General features: G+C 49.9%; 8 protein-coding genes and 2 non-coding genes across 10 annotated transcripts; 5 read left to right on the forward strand and 5 right to left on the reverse strand.

Moving 5' to 3' along the window:
* Positions 1–274: 274 nt before the first annotated feature.
* On the reverse strand, positions 275–1,882 carry AtWU_08466 (flavin-containing monooxygenase; the record flags this gene model as incomplete). The annotated part of the gene is made up of 2 exons (XM_035503574.1): positions 275–1,540; positions 1,595–1,882. 2 exons carry the CDS (start codon positions 1,880–1,882, stop codon positions 275–277), a joined length of 1,554 nt encoding a protein of 517 aa, XP_035359467.1.
* A 1,374-nt stretch (positions 1,883–3,256) lies between these two features.
* Positions 3,257–5,236, forward strand: AtWU_08467 (uncharacterized protein; the record flags this gene model as incomplete). The annotated part of the gene is made up of 3 exons (XM_035503575.1): positions 3,257–3,582; positions 3,641–3,971; positions 4,019–5,236. 3 exons carry the CDS (start codon positions 3,257–3,259, stop codon positions 5,234–5,236), a joined length of 1,875 nt encoding a protein of 624 aa, XP_035359468.1.
* Positions 5,237–6,100: 864 nt separating this feature from the next.
* On the forward strand, positions 6,101–7,777 carry AtWU_08468 (carboxylesterase/lipase family protein; the record flags this gene model as incomplete). Its single annotated transcript, XM_035503576.1, has 1 exon — positions 6,101–7,777. The coding sequence occupies one exon, from the start codon at positions 6,101–6,103 to the stop codon at positions 7,775–7,777; it is 1,677 nt and encodes a 558-aa protein (XP_035359469.1).
* Positions 7,778–8,396: 619 nt separating this feature from the next.
* Positions 8,397–9,611, reverse strand: AtWU_08469 (alpha/beta-hydrolase; the record flags this gene model as incomplete). The annotated part of the gene is made up of 1 exon (XM_035503577.1): positions 8,397–9,611. One exon carries the CDS (start codon positions 9,609–9,611, stop codon positions 8,397–8,399), a length of 1,215 nt encoding a protein of 404 aa, XP_035359470.1.
* A 497-nt stretch (positions 9,612–10,108) lies between these two features.
* Positions 10,109–10,972, reverse strand: AtWU_08470 (phytanoyl-CoA dioxygenase family protein; the record flags this gene model as incomplete). Its single annotated transcript, XM_035503578.1, has 1 exon — positions 10,109–10,972. The coding sequence occupies one exon, from the start codon at positions 10,970–10,972 to the stop codon at positions 10,109–10,111; it is 864 nt and encodes a 287-aa protein (XP_035359471.1).
* A 517-nt stretch (positions 10,973–11,489) lies between these two features.
* Positions 11,490–13,109, forward strand: AtWU_08471 (MFS alpha-glucoside transporter; the record flags this gene model as incomplete). Its single annotated transcript, XM_035503579.1, has 1 exon — positions 11,490–13,109. One exon carries the CDS (start codon positions 11,490–11,492, stop codon positions 13,107–13,109), a length of 1,620 nt encoding a protein of 539 aa, XP_035359472.1.
* An 824-nt stretch (positions 13,110–13,933) lies between these two features.
* Positions 13,934–14,007, forward strand: AtWU_t224. The gene has a single exon. It is a non-coding gene; the product is annotated as a tRNA-Ile (tRNA).
* Positions 14,008–14,731: 724 nt separating this feature from the next.
* On the reverse strand, positions 14,732–14,805 carry AtWU_t225. The gene has a single exon. It is a non-coding gene; the product is annotated as a tRNA-Ile (tRNA).
* An 898-nt stretch (positions 14,806–15,703) lies between these two features.
* On the forward strand, positions 15,704–17,159 carry AtWU_08472 (FAD-dependent oxidoreductase; the record flags this gene model as incomplete). The annotated part of the gene is made up of 4 exons (XM_035503580.1): positions 15,704–16,149; positions 16,248–16,510; positions 16,582–16,925; positions 16,974–17,159. The coding sequence occupies 4 exons, from the start codon at positions 15,704–15,706 to the stop codon at positions 17,157–17,159; spliced, it is 1,239 nt and encodes a 412-aa protein (XP_035359473.1).
* A 1,738-nt stretch (positions 17,160–18,897) lies between these two features.
* Positions 18,898–21,314, reverse strand: AtWU_08473 (bifunctional terpene synthase/polyprenyl synthetase family protein; the record flags this gene model as incomplete). Its single annotated transcript, XM_035503581.1, has 4 exons — positions 18,898–19,872; positions 19,937–20,606; positions 20,672–20,972; positions 21,029–21,314. 4 exons carry the CDS (start codon positions 21,312–21,314, stop codon positions 18,898–18,900), a joined length of 2,232 nt encoding a protein of 743 aa, XP_035359474.1.
* Positions 21,315–21,938: the final 624 nt, after the last annotated feature.

The following is a 21,938-nucleotide window of genomic DNA, read 5'->3' on the forward strand; positions in this document are numbered from 1 at the left end:
ATTCCCTCATCTAAGCCGGTAATTCCTATACTACATAGTAGTTGATTCGATCATCAATCACATTTGATGCACTATTACTGCATTCAAGTCATAATACATCACATAGCTAGAAGTAATATTCAATCATCACAGTCATCATCAGGGATATGGTACATCCACTATTCCCCAACACCGTATCCAAAGGGTTTATTCCCACCAGTTCAATGAGGAGATCCCAATACCTTTTCATCCACTACCGCTCTACCACACCAAAACATTTCTCTCCTTCCCAACTCTAATGCTGCCGTCTCAACTCCTTCCGGAAACTCTCCTCCTGCTTGACCACCTCCAACGGCAGCGTCCACCCGACTCCAAACAAGACAAACGGAGCCCACTTCCATCGGAACGGGTTAACCAGGATACAAAACACGAACCAATACAAGAGCTCAGTGTACGTGAAAAAATCGAACGCGCCGACAGGCGACAGCTTCTTCATGAACCGGGTGAAATCGATCCAGGTTCTCATGCGACCTTCCGTCGGACGGGACAGCGGGTCCGTCAAGAACATCAGGAGAAATCTGGTGTAGATGCCAATGTGCATGTTTCCGACGGTACCGATGGCGTTGACGTAGGTGCTGTTGTTGGCGCAGATGCTGGGATATTTTGGCGGGAAGACTTGGAGGTACCAGCTTGGAGGGGAGTAGGGTTCTTCGAAGGCGTCGTTGGGGAGGAAGGACAGGGAGGGGCGTTTGAAGCCTGTAGCGAGGATGATTACGTCGCCGGGGACGAGGTCTTCGTGGCCGGGGCCGCCTTTGGGGACGCCATTGCCGCGGAAGTTGAAGCGCACGCCGTCCTCTTCGAGGGTGACAATGTCGCCGCGGAGCCAGCGGGCTTTTCCGTCGCGAATTTGTTCGAAGAGTTCGGAGTTGGCCATCGGGGTTTGGGTGAAGAGGCCGCCTGAGGGGGCGATGTCGGAGAGGTCTCGGTAGAAGAATTTGCGGAGGAGGGATTCGGGAATCCATGAGAGGGAGGTTTCTTGTCCGAGGATGTTCATGGCTAAAAGGGATTGGACGAAGACGTTTCGGGGAATGATCCATTTGTCGGAGCGGGAGAGCACGTCGATTTGGGCGGCTTTGGACTTCACGGCGAATTCGAGGGCCTCGATGGCGCTGGCACCGCCGCCGACAATGAGGACCCTTTTGCCTTCGACTTGTTTCCCGTCGAGTTCGGAGGAGTGGTAGATCTCGCCCTTGAAGCGTTCCTGGTCTGGCATTGTTGGCATTTTCGGATCACCGCAGACGCCAACAGATGCGATGATGCCATCGAAGCGGCCATATTTGTCTTCCTCGTTGTTGATGATCCATCGGCCGTTCTTTGTTTGTTTCACGGAAGTCACTGGGGTGTTGAACGTGGTGTGTTTCTGCAGGCCATATCGCTTCCAGAGGTCGACGATCTGTTCTTTGATCTCTGCTTGGGTGGGATAGGCTGTGTCGTATTGCACTGACGGGTGGAAGCGGTACATGATGCTGTGGATCTGCAGGGAGGAGGTAGAGTTCACTCGCTGTGTGTAATTAGTAAGGGCATCCAGGTGAGGTTTTTTATGGCCGTGGCTTACACTCCAAATACCTCCCAGTCCCTTGTCTTTCGATCTCGCTTCAAAGATCTCTACATCGAAGCCATGGCCCACACAATGAGCGGCTGCAGACACTCCAGTGAGACCAGCTCCAATTACGGCCACTCGCTTTTTCGGAACGCCATTGGCAATTGAGGAAGGCTTTGGCGGATTAGGTGCAAAGATCCAGTTGAGCAGGTTCTGGAAGAGCATGTAACATATGGTAAAAGACTGGAGGAGGGGGTTGCGGATAAAGGCCGACAAGGAGAAAGCGGACTCTGATTCCGCCATGGTGGCGTTTGGCTGAGCGAGTGAGGTTAGTGTAAAGTTACCGTAGTCAATGAATATAGATCACTGTAAAAACAAAAGAATAGGACATTAATGTTAGAATAGAAGAACAGGAACGGGGAGGGGTGCTTTTCTAGGGCAGCGGAAACCGGACGGAAGCGATAATGATGATGATGGCAATGACGTAGAGGGTGGATCGGAGCATGTGAAGGCGGGCCAAAGCCAATTCCATGTTTCATTCATCACGACCCTGAACTGCCTGCATTGGAGGTATTTTCAGCGAGTCAATAACAATCACGTTCTTAGATATTTGCCATTGCTTGGGTTGAGAGGCGCGCTGATCAATGGGTCGCACGAGTCCTACTGGGTATCTGACTTGTTTTCATGCCGGCCGGCATCCGCATGGGGAGGGCGACCAGACCCCTTCGTTTCGTACTCCCAAATCAAGACAAGATAGATTCTGGTGCTCTTCAATGCATAGAACTTGCCTGGACTCCGAGCAGCGGATCCAGCCACCATCACATGAAGAATTGTGCCGTTCTGCGCTGCTGTGCCCTGGCAGTCCATCTGGATATTTCCGAGCCGCAGCTTCAAGCCAGTCGGAAAAAATAATGCGTAACACCATCCTCATGTTCATGTGCGACATAATTGAGCTATGGTAGTCAGTTCTGACGTCTGGCTCCTGATTAAACTCCTGCGAGTGTAGTTCTTTGGTGCTTGTTGCATTGCCTATGCATCCTTGATCGCGGTCGCATGAGAGTCTCAGAGCAACCGGGGATCTTTGTATATTCAGTAGCTATTCCGTTGCAGGAAATCTCAGTCCCAATCACCTTCCATATCCCAGTAAATGATTGAAGGCAGGTGAGTGGTAGATGCACTCTGAGCTTCACGGTGCTGGCGCGGAACGGACTAGTCTGCCCATCCATAGCAATAGCTTGTCCATAGTGCAGATTGTTAGCATTTCCTGGTAAGTAATAGTTTATAATAGCCCAATTGGCATTACTGCAAGCCGTAGAAATCTATTCTTTCTCGAGCACGCGAGGATGAAGTTGAATGGAAGAGAGAGAGAGAGAGACCCCAACAGGCGCAGGCACGGGAATTACCCGATTTGGCCTAGCGGGTGGTGGGAGCTCCCAGACTTCGGCTTCATCGAATTCCCCGATTGTTGCCTTTCCTTCAACAATCCTCCACCCAATTTGAATCTCCTCGTCTCTCTCGCTCAACGCGCCAGACGTCCGCCCTGTTGTTCTGCAGGGACTCGGTACGCCTTTCAGCATCCCACCATGTGCGCCAATCGTTGACCGCCTCTGCCCGACTCCCCGCAATCCGTGACGGACAGCCTTCGAGAGCTTTCATCCCTCCATACCTCCACCAAAAATGGCGACGCCGACTTTGGACCGTTTCTTCGCCAGTATCGCTGACCTGGTCAAGGCTCGAGATGGACGCCAACTTCAAGATTATTTGCAGCTCGAGCCTCCCCTGCCCGATATTTATCGACAAATGGTGGAGGAATTGCGGCAACATTATCCGGCCGGTCCTAAAGAGGCAGAGCTATTGCGACGATGCGAAACCCTCGTTCCGAAAACCAAAGGCGCCCCGTGGACCGCCTTCCCTACCTTTATGAAGCTTTACTTTACCTTTCTACGCGATGTCAACCTGGACAATTTGCTCGAAACATACGACCTTCTCAAGGGGCTGTTGAAGTAGGTATCACACAATTCGTTGCCGGCACTATTGCTGACCCGTGACTGTGCCATTCAGCCAATGTGTACTGGCATTAGGTGACAGCCAAATGGGTGTCATAGTCCTCCCCACCGTTCTGTACCTCTCGAAAGTCCTCGCAAAGCTGGCCATGGGCCTCGACCGACGTCCAGACTTAATTGCCCACCTGCTGCGACTCGAAGGCCGGTCAAATCAAGAAGAAGCGACGGAAAAGGTGACGCTAGTGGAGAAATCTGCAAATGTTGTCCGGGAAGCCTTCATTAAGTGTTTAACGGACAGAAGTGGCACGCCAGGTATCCACGGAAAGCCAGAAGGGAAGCGGATAGGGATCTACTTGATGGCAAACCTTTGCCTCAAGCTGCTTTTCCAGGTATGACTGGATATCCTTCAGTGTGAAATTGGACTAACATGGGCCAGTGCGGCAAACTCCGAAACGCAGAGCAAATGTTTGCGAGTATCAGCGCACAATCCCCTCCTCTGAAACACTTCCCAGCTTCGCAGCGCGTCACCTATCTATACTACCTCGGACGTTACCTGTTCTCCAACAACCTCTTCTATCCCGCCCAGATCGCCCTGCAAGCTTCTTACGATCAATGCCACCGTCAGGCGACGAATCAGAAACGAGTCATCTTGACCTACCTCATTCCTTGTAATATAATACTAGGACGCTTCCCCTCATTACAGTTATTGCAGCGTCCTGAGGCCGAAGGGCTGGTAGACAAATTCGTGCCAATTTGTCGGCTGATTGCTCGGGGCGATTATATAGCGTTCCGCGAGCATCTTGCAATTGGATCCCCTGAAACAGAATGGTTCGCTCGGAAAGGCATCCTTCTTGCCCTACGCAACAGATGCGAAATTCTTGTCTGGCGGTCACTTGCACGAAAGGTTTTTATCCACGCCGGTTTCCACGGCGATCCTTCACTTGGCCCTTCTCAACGTGGACCGCCACCATACCTCTATCTCAACAAGTTGGATGCGGCGGTCCGGTGGATTCAATCTCAGCATGCCCAGTCGGCCCAAAGCTCAATAGGATTCTTCGCCTCTAAACCCGAACCAGATTCCCAGGCTGGTCAAAATCTGTTCGGGTCCCAGATCATACACAAAGCAACGGACTGGGATTTCGAGGGGCTGGGCGAGTTGGACGCACAAGAGGCAGTCGCAAATCCAGGCCTTATAGAGAAATATGGAGACTATCTGGCACCGGATGGATATTTCGATGCGCAGGGACAGTGGCAGATGAACCCACCGGGCAGTCTTGTTGATGGACAGCCCTCTATAGATTACCAGCAATATGAGCTTGACCCGTACGCGAGTCGAGCCGACGGCGAGCAGGACTCAGGCAAACCTACTCTCATGATGCGCGAGCTTGAGTCCATTCTGGCCTCCCTCCTCACCCAGGGTCTGATGCGTGGATTCCTGACTCATAAGAATCCCCGTCTGGCGATTCCCGGTGCGCGTCTCCGTGGTGCCATACCGACTGGCTTCCCCAATGTTTGGCAGACAATCCTGGCTCGGGAACAAGAAGACGACAACGTTCCGGGATGGGTCCAACCGCCAGCGGTGGCACCACCACCGACAGCCGGAGGTGGACGCGTTGTGAATCTGTCCGGAGCGAGACCTGTCGGAGTACAGTAACGACTTTAGCTACCCATGTGGAGGCACAGCCCAATGGAGGATCTTTTGTACATAGCAACGAATACCATGACACAAACACAAAACAATTACGTGAATGATAAGCCAACATCTGGTACCTGATGTACCTGAACGATGGAACATCCGTATCAAGTCATTTAGACCGACTGGGCGGTCAAGATATCTGCTTTGGGTGATGATCGACCGCCAATCTCGGGGTCGGGCCCGAGATCTCGGTCATAATTCAAGAGCCGAGGACTAAACTCCGAAACTGCCGGCTTTTGTGGATATCTGGCTCGGATTGATGATTCTGGACTCCAAGCTTGTGGAGCAGGGTCTCTCGACCGTGATCTTACAGTCCCCAAACGGCATGGCGGCGGGTGTGGCAGAATTCTGAAGGATTGCTGAAGAATTCCAGAACAGGTGGCGAGCGCTTATCCACGAAATGACCGGGGTAGTTCCAAGATAAGCTTATTTGGGCCTACAGAACTAATATCAAGTCCAGTTCACGGCTTCTGGTCCTTCTTACATTTGTCAATGCGGTTTTGGGAGGCTCATGCTGGACGCAACCTGATACATTGGTCCGATAGAAATTGGTATAGCTCTGAGGCTCGGTCCGATTCAAACAGGCATAGCAAGGTTACAACAGGCTTCAATCCCCGGGTAGATGACGACGCCGCCCTCGGTGCAAACAGTCCCTCCTTATAAAATCTCGGACTTGCAATTATGAGCTTGCGTATACCTTGAAGGCCTTCTTTATAAAAAGGGAACCTCTCTCAGTTACTTTGCCACTTCATCACACTTTCGGATCAATAATCCACAGCATTCACTCTTTTCTCTTGATCATCTAGCTGCACGATCTTCCCCATGCGCGCTGTTTCAACTTTGGCCGGCCTGGCCGCCGCTGTGCCCCTGGCTGCGTCTGCAGCCATCCAGACAAGTTCAGCCGGCTCTGACCTTCCTGTTGTGAACACCACTTTGGGATATGTGCGGGGCACATACTCCCCCTTCCGTGGTGGTGACACCGCCGTTGTCTACAAAGGTATTCCGTTCGCCGCTGCCCCGACTGGTGAAAACCGCTGGAAGGAGCCCCAGTCACCCCAGCCCTGGTCTGGCGTCCTGAATGCAACCGAATTTGGCCCTCAATGCGCCCAGTCCTACAGCAGTGCGGGCATCTTCAGTAGCGGAAAGAAAAGCACTAGCGAAGACTGCCTTTATTTGAACATCTGGACCCCTAACTACAACGACACCTCTGACATCACCTCCAAGAACCTGCCGGTGTACTTCTGGATCTACGGCGGTCGTTTTGAGGGTGGTTCCGGTGACGTCCTGACCTACGATGGCACTGGTCTCGCCGCCAAAGATATCATCGTCGTCACCATCAACTACCGGTTGGGCCCCTTCGGCTACCTCGCCCACCCCGAACTGTCTGCCGAATCCGGTCACAATAGCTCTGGTAACTACGGTATCCTCGACCAGCAAGCCGCCCTGCGCTGGGTTCACGAGAACATCGCCAACTTCGGTGGCAATGCCAGCCAGATCACTGTTGGCGGTCAGTCTGCCGGCTCGGCCAGCGCCTTGGATAGCATGTGGAGCCCGCTGACCAAGGGCCTCGTTGCCGGTGTCATTTCTGAGAGCGGTGCTCGCGGTCCTCATGACCCCATGACTGGCAGTGCTGCCACCAGCCACCGCACCAAGGTGGCCGCCGAAGCCCAGGGTGTCGAGTTCCTCAAGGAGCTGAACGTCACCTCCATTCAAGAACTGCGCACCTCCGTCTCCATGGAGACCCTGCTCGAATACGACTCTCTCAGCGATACCATCTTCGAGGGTACCCAGTTCGCCAACGCTTCCGCATTCTTCATGGAACCCCCCATGTGGCGTCCCAACATCGACGGCTACGTCTTCCCCTACGACTACACCCAGTCCCTCCTCCTCAATGCCCACGCAGACGTGCCCATCCTCACCGGAAACAACAAGGACGAGTCCGGCGCCGAGACTGACCCCGGTCTCACCGCCTCCACCTACAATACCCTCTACCAGGAGGTCTTCCAGAACTTCTCGGAAGAATTCTTCAAGCTCTACCCCGGCGATTCCACCTCCCAGGCCAACAACAACTCGAACGCCCTCTACCGCGACATGAGTCGTATCGGCACCTGGCAGTGGGCTCTCGACTGGGCCAAGGGTGGTGCCAAGAGCCCTGTCTACACTTATTACTTCACTCGCTCCCCAGCTGAGAACCGCGACGAGGGCGCCTACCACGGCTCGGAACTCTGGTACACCTTCAACAACATCCCTTACTCCGACTACTCCAACGTCACTTGGTACCCCTATGACTATGTGGTTGAGGAGCACATGTCCAACTACTGGGCTAATTTCATCCGTACTGGTAACCCGAACGGCGATGGACTCCCTCATTTCCCGCCCAGCACTGAGTCTGAGCAGACTATGTGGTTGGGTGACTCTTGGGGTGCTGGCCCTATTTCCGATAGCGAGGAGCGTATCGAGTTCATCAAGAGCTGGTTTGCTACCATGCCTGAGTGGTAGACGGATGGGTGTATCCTATATCACCTTTTGTACAGAATCGTCTGTTCACGTTCCTGTTTATCATCGTGCCTGAGGCATGCGATGTATTATAAATATTGTCAAGTTCTTACACTCGTTTACTGGTGTATAGCTATTACTTAGCTCACTGGTACTTTACTTTGTTGAATAAATATTTATAAATAGTGGCATCGCGTATCACGCTATCCTTTTAATAATCAACCATGCTGTCACTGCGCTTATGTATAGTAAAGACTTCGGTGCTGATCCCAAGATTTTTTTACTTGACACGTCTACTGAGTAGAAAATCCGACGTATTCATATCGAAGTTCTGAACGGATAATATAAGCAAGTAGGTAGGGCATCTGATCATGTTGAACAAATACACATTGCGGATGTGCTATGCCATATAAACTGAATATTAGATGCTAATCTACTTGAGATGCCAAGATAGAAAGGAAAGTAAGAAGAGATATGGGTAGATAAGATTGAACAAAAATATCGCCATTTCGAGACACCGAAAGCTAGACATACCAGGGTATCAAGATCATCTTCAGAGGTAAGACCTTTGAATAAACGAGAACTGAAGTATAGAACGAAACACACAAAAATGAGAGAAAAGCTAGACTCCAAGAACAAACCGCGCAGCTGCCTCTATCATCTCCTCCTGCTCGTCCTGCCACCCAAGAATCTGTCCCATCATATAAATATCATGCGGCAATCCAGGCATCTCCAGATATTCGACATTATTGCCCGGAACAGCGCGCATTGCATCCGCAAACCCCCTGACACTATCACACAGCATCTCCGCACCCCCAACCTGCGCGAAAATCGGAACAGGCGTCGCAAAGGGATGCAGCGCCGGCGACAGGTACGGATCATCCAGACGGACTGACTCCGGCGGGGCAAACGCACGCGCACCCCACGCGGCCATCTCCCCATCACAGTAGTCAGTCCGCTGATTCCGGTGGGCGTTGACAGCCTGCGAGTCACCCTCGAAGCTGTACTCAACCGAGGGTGAGAACAGAAGGCACGCGCGAGGCGGTGGCAGCTCTGCAAGCTCATGGCCGCTCTCCTGCTGGAACGAGGCGAGATGGCGCAATAGAGCCATGACCATAGTAGCTCCGGATGAGTCGCCGACGAGCACGATGCGGGACGGCGAGATGTTCAGTTCTCGAACAAGGTAGAGATATGAGGTCATGGCGTCTTGCATGGGCCCCGGGTAAGGGGTTGGATTGTTGCCACCTGCTAGCCGGTACTGCACCCACAGCGACCGGGTACCTGTACCCAGCTTCTCGTTGAGTAGGTCGGCTGTGAAGCCGGAGTCATCGGGCCGGCCAGTTAGCCAGAGGAATGCGCTGCCGTGGAATGATAGGATGACGAGGCTCTTCTCGTCATCTGTTTCTTGCTCTTGATCATCATCCTTGATGTCGATGATTGGTGGCAAGGTCTTAGGTGGAGGAGAGGGATACCATGTCCCGCCGATGGTTTCAGGTTTAATAGTGTCGCTTGTGAAAGCACCGCGATACGAGTCTTCTGGGGCTGGGTTCATGAGGACCCATCGGCTGCCCAGCTTCCCTGACTCTAGGCTCAGGGACTGCGCGTAGCCGAGTTCGCGGATAATGGTCATGGCTAGCTTGGTGAGATGGGTGGTGAATGCTTGGCGATATGTCCATGTTGGACTCTGTCTGAAAGAGGGTATTATGTAGTAGATGCCAAGAAGTAGAGACACTAGTGAGACTCGGATGATTGATATAAGCAGCCAGATGGTCCAGCCTGGTTGGCGAGTCCGCCAACCGTTGGGGATAGCGTCGGCCTCGGCCAGCGTGCGCGCCATTGTCGACGCTTTTTTTTTTTTCTTTCTAGAAGTGTTGTCTGATACTAATCGGTTCGTACCTCGATGGGAGATGACAGAGGTGGCTTGTCTGGTAATATAAGACGGGGCAGCCTCGCTGAGATCACCCGCTCTTGGCAACCCGCGCGGCAATCTGGAACAGGCCTGATTGGCTGCCGTTGCTGCGTGGAGCATGACTTCGATATCATCCAATCGGAGCCCAGCCGAGCAAACTTAGAGGCCTCAGGCAATAACCCCGGTTGGGTTGCACATACTCTTTCTCTATTAGGACTCCCTACATCTCTTTCTGTGTCAACTGGTGTTCTTCTTTTCCATTTTCACATGAATGTAGATGCTCTACCTGTCCAAGTCAGTCTTGTTTACTACCTGAGTATATCCTCGTCTATGGAACAATATTGTCCCAATTATATACTATTCGGCTTATTTACTATTTGTACTGCCAAGTTGACTTGATTTGATAGATGGACGGCCTCTGCTTTCTATGGCTGCAGTGTAAAATCATGGTCATGCCGACCTTTCAGATAGTCATAGTTCTCATCCACCCACTCAACGCACGGTACCAAATGGCCCCAGTCCACCTTCCCTTGTAAGCTCCGAGGTAGTATGACCTTCAAGTCTGAACGGTACCACGCCGGGAAATGAATCGTCACGAGCATAACACGCGGGTCATCTGTGCGGTTCGGCATACCTGCATGCCACAGCCGGAAGTCCCTAATAATGATAGCTCCCTTCGGTAGAGATGGCTGCACTGGGGGAGAAATCTTGCGGCGAGCCTCAACGATCTCCGGGATCACACCCGTGTCGTCACTGTCTCGAGGATCGGCGTCCCGGTGGCTACCAGGCCAGAGCTCGGTGGCGCCATTCTCCGGGGAGGTTGCCACCAGATTTACATTGATACACAGTCCAAACGGGATCTTGGGAAAGTCAAAGTGCACGTCGACATGCACCGGTTGCCGGTCCTCGGCTTTGAAGGCCGTGTTGGCGCTATAGAAACGTAGGTGTGGGTTTGGCCCCAGCATGCATTCGGTGATAGCAGTTGCCCAGGGGTTTGCAATGACATCCTCAAACATGTAGTTCGGGTCGACGACTGGCTCTTGCTGGATATTTCCTGTGCGGGAGCCAAAGTTGCGGTGGGTTTGCGGGTTGGCATATAGAGTCTTGGCCTCAGGGACCATGCGCTCGTTCAGTTTGTCGAGATGGGCAGGGTCAACGCCGTTGGTGATAACACAAACGCCATCTCGATGAAGGCCTTCAAGAGCCGCTTGGAGGTTATGAGAAGAGAGCTTCTTGGTAGCGCGTTCCTCGTCCGAAAGTGTAATTTGAACCAGCTGCGGGGTTACCATGGTGGCGTTTTCAGTTGGGATCGTAGTAAGGAAACAGAGAAAAAGATTGGGAACCAGACTGTAACACTTATTGCACTGCTCCCGAAAGCGAGAGGGGTCACCTATATAGTTTGCGGAGCAAGGATACATTTGGATGAGCGCACTGATAAGCAACTCCTCCCGACTAAAGTGATACGCCTTCCCAGTTTGGAATGGCCGGTGGTGGCGGCAGGTGACCCGACCAATCGCTGGCCTGAGGTTTACCGTCGGCTGCTTGGACCTTCCTCTCTTCCTTCATCCTTCTTCATCCTGATAGTCAGGAGGACTCCAGTTGGCACTTGACTCGTTATCGGCCGTGCTGCTGCTCCTCACAAGTCTTGGACCCTGCAGGTCTGTGAAGTCAAGATATAGCAAACCGATAAACAGAGGCAGGAATCAACTATAAAGTAGGGGCTTGCGTCCAGAAGGTGTGTGATTGACTTTCTAAGCGAAATATTGCCCTTTGCTCCCTTTGTTGTATCATTGAATCTAATCAGTCATGTCTTTAGAGGGAAATAGAAAGAAGTCGGGGGTTCCGGATGAAATCGTCAAACAATTACCTAGTAACGTTGAAGAGACTGGGGCTGAACGAACCATTGATGCAGAAAGATCACTGGCCCACACCAGATTCGAGCACAGTCTCGGGTTCTGGAAGGCGTGCCAGTTCTACCGTCCAGCCCTGCTATGGTCTTGCTTCGTCAACCTAGCAGTCATTCTGTGTGGCTTTGACGGCGCCTTGATTGGAAGTCTGGTGGGGCTGACCCCGTTTGTTCGCACATATGGCAGATTGGTGGACGGGCAATATGCGGTTGCTCCCTCTTGGCTGTCTGCCTTCAATTATGCATCATACGTGGGCAGTGTGCCTGGCTCGCTGGTGGCAGGCATTGCCTACGACAAATATGGCCCGCGCATGACCCTCGCTGCAGCTTCAATCGGCTCGATTGGGTCCATCTTCTTTCAATTTTTCAGCGAAGGCCCAGCTCTTCTCTTCGTTGGCGAGCTATTTAACGGATTTATTACAGGTGTCTATCCTGTCCTCGCCAATGCCTATGTTAGTGAAGTTGCTCCTGTTGCTGCTCGCGGTGTCCTCGCTGCCGTCATAAACCTATCCTATGTCATTGGTCAACTAGTGGCGTCGGGACTACTCAAGGGGACCAGCACGATGGATAGCAAGTGGGCTTATAAGATCCCGTTCGCTTCACAATGGGCTCTGCCTGTCTTCATTCTTTCGCTCATATACTTCTGTCCGACTCCTCCTTACTGGCTCTGCAAGAAGGGTCGAGCAGAGCAAGCGCGGAAATCTATCCAGCGTTTGACGACATCCGAAGTTGACGTGGACGCCTATCTCGCTCATATCCAAGAGACTCTCCGCTTAGAAGAGAGCTCCAGGACCAAGGCTAGCATTCTCGACTGCTTTCGCGGTACAAATTTACGGCGCACTATTATCTCCTGTCAGGCTTTCAACATTCAAGCCCTCTGTGGTAATATCCTGTTCATAAACTATGCCGTTTACTTTTTCGAGACTGCTGGTCTAGATACGTCGGACGCTTTCTCAATGAATTTGGGGCTGACTTGCATGGGCTTCGTTGGGACATTGGCCTCCTACATTCTCATCTCATACGCCGGTCGGCGCACCATCTATCTGTGGGGCTCTACCGCGATCGCCTTGCTACTACTTCTCGTCGGGATTCTGGCTGTCGTGCCCCAGCACAATTCAGGGCCTGCATGGGCCATGTCCGCCCTCATGGTGATATGCAACCTCGTCTATGACATGTCGGTGGGACCACTGTGCTTCACCGTCATGTCCGAGGTGTCTGCCGTTAACCTGAGAGGTGTCACTATAGCCCTGTCCAATGTCACTGTGGTGATATGGTCTGTGATATTTGCTGTCGCCATTCCCTATGCAATGGGCACTACTGGTGCCAACTGGGGCGGCAAGCTGGGATTCCTATTTGCTGGCATCGGGGTTTTGGATACACTCTGGTGCTACTTCTTCCTGCCAGAGACTAAATGTCGAACGTTTGAGGAGCTGGATTTCATGTTCCAGCAGAAGCTACCGACGCGTCAGTTTAGCAAGTACCAGTTTACAGAGACACAGCAAGTAACACCAGAGGCTTAGCTTGCTGTCCAATAGAAGCTAAGAAGATACAATCAGAAGGCAAGCCTTCGAGATATGTGGATATTGGGATCTAGTGAGCAGGTGGAAAGGCTATTTAACTTTTGGCTCAATGGCTAACTGGCCATCTTTAGTGAAGGGCTTATAGTTGAGTTAATTCTTCTAGCTTTTTTTTTTTTTTTTTTTTTCTCAATGACACTGGTCTAATTATTTCCTCGAACTCGTCGACTTCAGGTAATGAAGCAGCAGCTATCTTGATCCAAGTGCTGCACAGGTGCCTCGTATGCCGCGCGCTTACGAATGAACTTCATACTCCTGCTTCATTTTGAGGTTTCCACTTCACCCAACTGAGTAGCATATCGTGTAGAGAATGAGAGCTCCTGAACAGCGAGAGCACGGGAGCTTGTCTGACCATCAACAGTTAGGATGTGAGATAGGACCACCACTGGCTATCAACCAAGTCTAGTTGTAGATGAATAATAAACACCTGACCCTTGCTATTACTAGGAGTCGAACTGAGGCTCCTATCTTGTAGAAAAGTGCGGAGAATGAACTTTAAGAGAGTATTGGTAGCCGGTGACCAGTCGTCTAGACATTCAGTACTCGATGATGACTGTTTATAGAAATTAGTGTGACCTTAGTATGCGTCCATCTGTGTGCTTTGGGTGTGCTTGGCTTGTAAATGAGCAACCTGCTTCTTCCATTGACAAGGAAGGTGAGTGATTACTATAGTAACTGTTGTCTTGTTCTATGAGATGGAGCTATTGGGAGTGTCAGTGCAAACTCTGGCTTATTTGGCGCTAACTTTCTCGCTCATTCAACAAGCGGGTCCCATAGCTCAGTTGGTTAGAGCGTGACGCTAATAACGTCAAAGTCGAGGGTTCGAGCCCCTCTGGGACCATGTCTTTTTGCATTTTTTTTTTCCATTCTCATTCTTGAATGGGTTGCACGGCAGAGTGATGTGCTCCCATGGAGTCAGCAGAAATATTCGCTGCCACCTGCGGTTTGCGTGGATGAGACGGCGAAATACTCACTCCTATTGATTAGGTACATCTACAAAAGGGGCCGAACACTCATCACCTCGATCCTACTCTAGCCCTGGGGTGGAATACCGAGGCCTAATATTTCATTTCCTTATACCGGCCGTCTAACTGGGCTGGCTGCTCGATCTGGTAGGTCATGCAATTGACGGAAATTTACATGGTCGGGTTGCAGCATCGTAGAACTATTTATGCCACCATCCATCCCGTTTTGAATAAAGTCCAGTCTCAAGTCGCCAACCACATGAGTTTCATCCACAACCGACCGGGGAGCTAGATACATGCAACACTCACTGTCCTGATATCCTCGTGCTGAGTAGAATTACTAAAAAATATATATATATATATATATGCCTTGACGGCGCATAAGGACCGAATGATATCCGTTGTGGGCATAACTCGTAATTACCGTCGACTCGATGTAGACTTATCAGGACACACTAGTAGTAATTGGTATGGTCCGGTTTCCCAGAACGCATGTACGCCAGAAAGGTCAAACCAATATTTAATTATACTCCATGGGCGCGTCGACTGATTGAAAGAAATAGATAGTGAGTGTGTGGTAGGTAAAAGAGCAAAAAAAGATGGTCCCAGAGGGGCTCGAACCCTCGACTTTGACGTTATTAGCGTCACGCTCTAACCAACTGAGCTATGGGACCCGCTTGTTGAAAAGGGCTGTTCAAAATGGCTATATAATACAAACACAAAGTAGGTCACTGTTCTTGGCTCTTCGATGGTGTCAATAGCACGTCCAAATTGTATAAAATATAATGAGCACGCTGGCTCCAGCATCTCACTTCTGGGGATCTGGAACTTTGAGCTTTTTTTCTTATATCAAATACATCTTATAGTAGGACTAGCCCTAGTCTGGTTTACCTATTGAGTTAGCAAATACCAGTACTTCTACTAGTTCACACAGAATTGAGATCGGTCCATCCTAACATGAATATATATATATTCAGTTTCGCCAAGTTCAAAACAACGCCATCTGCCAGTAGTTCCCGTTTCTCTAGTAATAATACCATAGCATTAAGACTAGTATCACTACCACTGTACTAGTTCGTTATCCTACTATGGAAATTGAACCACTATCTCGTTCAGTACGAGTGATAGTATTACTACACGGCATGAGTAGAAAAGTACTACTTATAAATGTATCCTTGATCACCATTCCTCCCCGGACGATTCTTATTTCACTTCTAAATGTTTTATCTACAGCAGTATCCACGAAATATCCGCCTTCCCATTTCCCTCTTCCTCTCCTTCCCTTAGCGTCACATCCAGCGACTTACAATGTAACATTGAAATCATTGATATTAGTACTACCAGTATTTATAGTATATATACTACCTCAATAGACTAATTTCCAAAAGGTTAGTATATCTTGTGGATTTGGTAAATTTTATTCACCTCTTTATATTTTCCCTCCCCCCCCAAGTACCTTTGTCAACCCAAGAATAATATCAGTTCCATCAAATCCTGTGAACGAATCCTTGCCTACTACTTACAGAAAGATCCCCAGCACAGTCACCTCCTCTACCATAGGCTTCGGGTCCAATGCGTGAGATACAAGAAGAGTCAGTTTCGACCTACCGCATTGACTCTCCACCCCCAAGTCATACTTCTTCTCCCACTTCATCACCCCTTCCATCCTCTCCCCTACATCCTCGACACGGCATCATTCAACATCAATCAGACCACACCAGGCCCCTCCACCCCCGTCCCTTCCGTGTCATAATTATCGGCGGCTCAATAGCGGGCCTCACTCTCGCGAATTGCCTCGCCGCTGCCGGAATCGAGTATCTGGTTCTCGAAAAGCATCAGTCGATAAATGCGCCCCTCGGCGGACTTATTGGCATAGCTCCTACGGGAGCGCGTATCCTCGACCAGCTGGGTATATATGATGCTGTGAAGGATATTGGGCAGGAAATCACAGTGCTCCGAACGGGGTTTCCAGATGGTAGTGGCTTCAATCAGACATGGGTCGCGGAGTTTGAGAAAAGGTGAGTGGAACCCTATCCCGGTGTTCCCTTAGGGGAACCGAGAAGGGCTTCAGATTTAGTATCCACTTTAGTGGATCGAATGCTAAGTTACAATGCAGATATGGGTATGGCATTAGTGTTACATCTCGCCAGCAGTTACTTGAGGTTCTCTATACTGCACTCGGCCCAAGCGCGTCAGAAACGGTGCATCTTGGGAAGGAGGTAACGAACATTCATCACGAGGGCTCCGGCGTCAAAGTACTTACCCGTGACGGGATGACTTACTTCGGAGACTTGGTGGCCGGTGCAGACGGTGTGCATAGTATCGCGCGCTCAGAAATGCTGAGGATGGCTGGTGGAAGTGCCTCGAACGAGGAGTCTGGTATGCTTAACCCAGTCAGTAGTCTGACAGGAGCGAAGGCTGACGTTACCTCCCTTGAAATCGATATTTAGAGTTATCAGCCGAATACCGTATCCACGTTGGCCTGTCCTGTCCAGTTCCCACTATCACCCCGGGCGAGCAAATTGTTCGTTGCTACGATGGCTTCGCTGTTTTTGCGCTCTGTGGAAAGGATGGGATCTTGGGCTGGTTCATCACAGAGAAACTGGACCGAAGGTACCAGTACCCTAATAGACCTAATCATACCCAAAATGATGCTATAAAGTTCTGCGAGAGTCTGGCAGATGTGCCGGTGTGGGGAGACGTAACTTTTGGGGCAATATGGAAGGCTCGTACCTCAATCTCCCATGCGCTTGTGGAGGAGAATGTCTTCAAGACGTGGAATTATGGGAGAATAGTCTGTATAGGGGATAGTGTGATCAAGGTGACCTTTTTCTCTATATAGTGTACATTCGAGAGTTATAACGTTGACCCCAGGAATATAGACGAGCCCGAACTCCGGCCTAGGGGCAAGTCTAGCCATGGAAGGCGCCGCTGCACTCGCAAACAATCTTCGCCGACTGATATCGTCCAGCGAAAGCAGGCCCTCATTGCAACAGATCCAAACGGCATTCCGCAAGCAGCACCGTGATCATCGGATTCGGATGCGTGTTATTGAATTCGCTTCGCATAAGACCATCAGGCTTCATTGTCGGGATGGATGGTACAATTCGCTGATGGGCCGGGTTTCTTTGCGATCTAGTCAACTTGCAGTATTTGGAATGAACAGGTTCGTGAATAGTGGGGTGAAGTTAGAATTCTTGCCTGTACCTCAACGGGGTGTCGTTCGATGAAATGAGGGGATATAACGAGAATGATTTCCGGTTGTTGATGGCCATAGTCGTCGCGTTTCTCATTATAGTGCTAGTGTAGACTACATGGTTTGTGTACAGAAGATACCAAATCTATGAGGCTAGCAGATAATGCATAGATGGTTTCTTGCAAAATAGACGGGTGGTGTAAAACCATATGACATCGCACTTCTTTTCAATACCAGCAATTTCATTTGGGATGATTGAGTTTAAAAACTGAAGACCGAAGTAATTTCATATAATGATGTAGTAAGTTAAATACGATATAGATATCATACTAGGTATTATAGTACTATGCATAAGACAAGTCTGGGAATAGGAAGTCTTGAAGAGGTCAATACACCTTCCGTCAGGGCAGAGCTATCATTTGGCCTGAGCCTACATGTATTTCCACCAGACCACCGAATCAGAGGGAAGACTAAGAAGGCTTCCTTACAGCTTGGTAACAAATAATGAGACAGATGAATTGGAGGTGTCTTGAGTCTTCGCCTAGGAAGGAATTCAATAACACCATTAGACCCTCAACCCTGACCAGCTCCACCAATAAGCTCTACAAATTAGGCAAGAGTTAGTAATAAAAAAAAGGCCATGAACTCTGGCTTCGTCTTCAAATTTCGCGAAAATGTTGCACATGAATCATCACCGGCCAAGAGATGACTCCGTCAATGGACTGAGATGTGAAGCGTCCGGAGGCATGACTCGAAGAATTGCAAGTTGTCGCCAACTACATAGTATGTATCACGACACCCAGTTACTTGTGTTGTGTATCTCATCAGAGAGTAACATGCCGCAATGCGACTAGCCCATTCCAATCCTTCCGCAATTGGTTATTAGTCAAAAGTCAAATCTGAGACATCCATGAAAACGACTACTGTGAGTTGTGATAGCCCGAAGCCATCGTCGATGAAATGCCATTGCAAAATATATGTCTTAAGTGAACCACGGAACATGCCAGGACCCGCTGAATGGCTTGTTCTGAGTGTGCAGTGCGGATAGGAACTCTCTCCCCATGTCATCAGTTACCAGTATATTTTATAGTATTGAAGTGTGAAGGGGTATGCGTGAGACTTGATCATGTAGCACCATTTCACCAAGGTATCATATAAGAAAAACCCTAGGCGACTAAGCTCAGAAAGACAGCCACAGTATCATCCACGTACGCCCACCGGCTTTGCCCACTCAGGATCTAATCCGGAAGTATTCGATGCGAGTCATGAACTCCACGGTTACATGTGCAAGAAATACAACTCAGGTGAAGTGGTGCTTGTCCATTCAGTATGTGAAGACTGGATCATTCATTCCTCCTTTCTACCCGGATCGTATACTAGCGCCTAGTACCTGACTCATGTAGCGGATAACACGGTAGCATAGGAACATTATATCCATATAAACGGAAGGCAAATGACTCCAAATCCCGATCAAACACCGCCGGTGGGCAGTATCAATATCTGCACATGATTCGAGCTTCAGACGCCACTTATTGTAGAGAATCTATGAGTAACCCATGCCAAGATTGAGTTAATCCTCCTTCACACTCAGCCTTTCCAACAAAAGTCGTAGCATTGGATTGGCCTCGTTGGTGACCTTCTCAATCCGGTCGATTTCACCATTGATCAATCCTTCCAGTTGCATCAGGTAATCCCGACACTGCTCAAAAGTTCCACTGGTTTCGAGATATTCGACAATATATTGCTTGATCTCGAGAGCCAGCGGTTGCATTCCACCAGTAGTAATGGCAGTAGGCCGCTGCCGGAAGACGCCCTCAATGAGGTCCCCAAAGTCCGCATGATTCACAACGCAAAGGACAATTGGATAAGAAAATTTGCCTTCGTCAAGGTCTTCACAGAATCCTTTCTGCTCGGTGTATAGGCCGGAGCGAAGGTTCATGTAATCATCACGAATCTGAAAGAACCGCCCAAACAGGACAGTAAGGCCGTCCAGGTTAACCTCGACTGCCGTGCCCTGCCTTTCGGCCTGCATGAGTCTCAATAGAAGACGAAACATGGCCCCGGTTTTGTTGTCGACCATATTCAGGTATTCAGAGGGTGACGGGCATTTGGACTTATATTTCCAGTTCAAATCCCAACTTTGTCCCAAATACAGGTTCTCTAGTTCCTCGAGTAGGATCTCAACAGCGTTCGGGTTGCGGAACTGGCGGGCAAGCTGGACGGCTTGAACGAACATGAAATTAGCGCTGTTGATCGCTTGCGAGTGACCGAATATTGTGTGTGTGGCGGGCTTTCCTCGTCGCTTGGGGGAGTTGTCTTCAATGTCGTCTAGAATCAGAGACGCATTATGCAGGAGATCGACCAGCTCCCCAATTTTGGCCAAGGCTACCTCATCCACCTCAAGCCAGTAGTTCAATGCTTCGATCATTCGGGTTCGGACCCCCTTTGAGGGCATGGAACAGATATACTGTACTGGTGCTTGAAGGGCTGTGTCGGCGGGCTTGTACCACAGTCCTTCAGCCTCCTGGGTTCCTTTGCTGCAAACCTATACAACGCTTTGTCAGGCCTCGCCCTGGTAGACTGTCTAGGAAGAAAAGTTTAGAGCATACTTCAAAGGATAACACCCCTTTTGTCGCCTCATCAGATCGGATTAGCTTGGTTCTCTTCTGGTCTCCGCCACCGAATAGGCTCTCGCACTGTCTGACTACCGCCGAGAGAAGTGCCAATAAAGCTCGCATGAATTGCTCCATATCATGATTGTCTAATGCAAATTGGTAATTCAGCTTCATGAACTCATCCTGTGCATTGATTTCTGGATTCGATTGGGTTGGTGTTAGCTTTGAATCTTCAGATGAACGACTGCCGAAGCTGGACTTCCACGCATGGTGACGGGGAGCGCAACTGGCCCAGTAGTGAGTGCCAGCCACGGTACTCCCTACCACCTCAATCCACTTCCTCACGTGGAAGGGAAGAGATGGATTTTGCGCATAAATCAGGCTTTTTCCTTCAAGATATTGCTGTTCCAGATCGACGATAAGCTGGCGAACCTTCGCTTTCGCCTCATCGATAGAGCTGTTCTCAGTCCGACGAACCACTTCCACCACGTTAGTGAGCCGAGTTCCGCTGTTTATAGACTCATGGTACTCCCGATCGAAGCTCCAGTAATCATTGGTCCAGATGATTGCTTTGTCAATAGGTTCCATAACGGGCTCGATGAGTTTCTTATCGTCATCCGACAGACGCATGGCCATGCCAAATTCCACCATCGGCCAGAATGCCCTGAGGTAATCAGAAACGAGATTGCTTCAAAGTTGAACAAAAAAAAGGGTGAGAGTGAGTTATACCTGATGCCGAAATCATCCCTCCTGTAGGCTTGGTATTCCTCCAAGGATTTAAACTCAGGCGCTTTGCCCTCTTTACCCCCTGCAGCGGACAGCCACCCTTTATTATACATGTCGAACATGTACATACCCAAGTCACGGTCAATGCGGATCGCCTCCAGTAAGATTTGTGACACCAGCTTCTTCAACTTCGGAGCACGGGTGCTTCGACATGACGACAGTGGCTGCCCATTGGGGTCAAAGAGAGCACCAAAGTCACGATGTTCTGCCCTGGCTTGATCCATATCCATTGCCTCGTACCCATCTAACTCCCGGGTTAGCTTATATCGATGGGAACAGCTGAATGTGGTGATCACTAACCATCATGGAGCATTCCTAAGTCCGTCAAGTAGGTCAAAATTGCCAGTCTCTCGGGAGGCACCTCGGGATAAGCAAAAGCGCCTAGATTCCCCAGCTCACTGGTGGATATCAGTGCTTTCTCAGCCAGGCCGTCATGCAGAGCATGGTCCCAGTCCTGAAGAGCTCTTCTGGTGGCTGAATTTGCGACATCGTTTCGCTCGTTCCTGCGGATTGGTAGAGTGGTGAATGATGGTGTCTTCTTGATGGCCTCCACATCTATGGATCGGGAATGTTTCCAGCACTCCATATTGTATAAAAAATGTAGATCGAGTAGCTTCCTGTGCTGCTTCTTAGCGAAGATTGAAATGATAGCTGGAATCTCAGCAGATTAATACACAGTATAAGACTATGGAGCTACTTTTCTGGGTTGCCAGATCTCAGCGTTACACAAATCTTTTTGAAGTGGACCAATCCCTGGATGATAGCCCCTAATCCTTCTCATTACCTTGTTTAACGCGATAAAGGTTTCAATTCTAGATGAATACCCAATGCGTCATCAATCTCGAGTCATGTACCTTGGCTTACTTGCTACCTTTTCCCGGACGGGTTGCACATCGGTGTAGTACCTGCGGAGATCGTTCCTGAAAAAAAAAAAAATAAATAAATAAATATAGTATAGTTACTAGTAGACTGGACGCCAAATCTAACTCACGCCATAATTGTACCCAACAAGTGAATAGAACGGTACTCAGGTGCAAGTGTTAGAGCTGGAGTGGCTGTCAAGCGTTGTGGCCCTGATCTACTGCTCAGCCCCACCCAAACGCCTCATCCAGCGTAGAGTTGACATCATGACAAGAGGCCTTCAATGAATGCCAAAGCCTTCAATGTAACATGCCATGATCTATAGAGAGAAGATTGCACTTTTCCCAGG

This window comes from Aspergillus tubingensis, assembly GCF_013340325.1.
Source record: "Aspergillus tubingensis WU-2223L DNA, scaffold_9, whole genome shotgun sequence".
In the NCBI taxonomy this organism is placed as follows: Eukaryota; Fungi; Ascomycota; class Eurotiomycetes; order Eurotiales; family Aspergillaceae; genus Aspergillus; species Aspergillus tubingensis.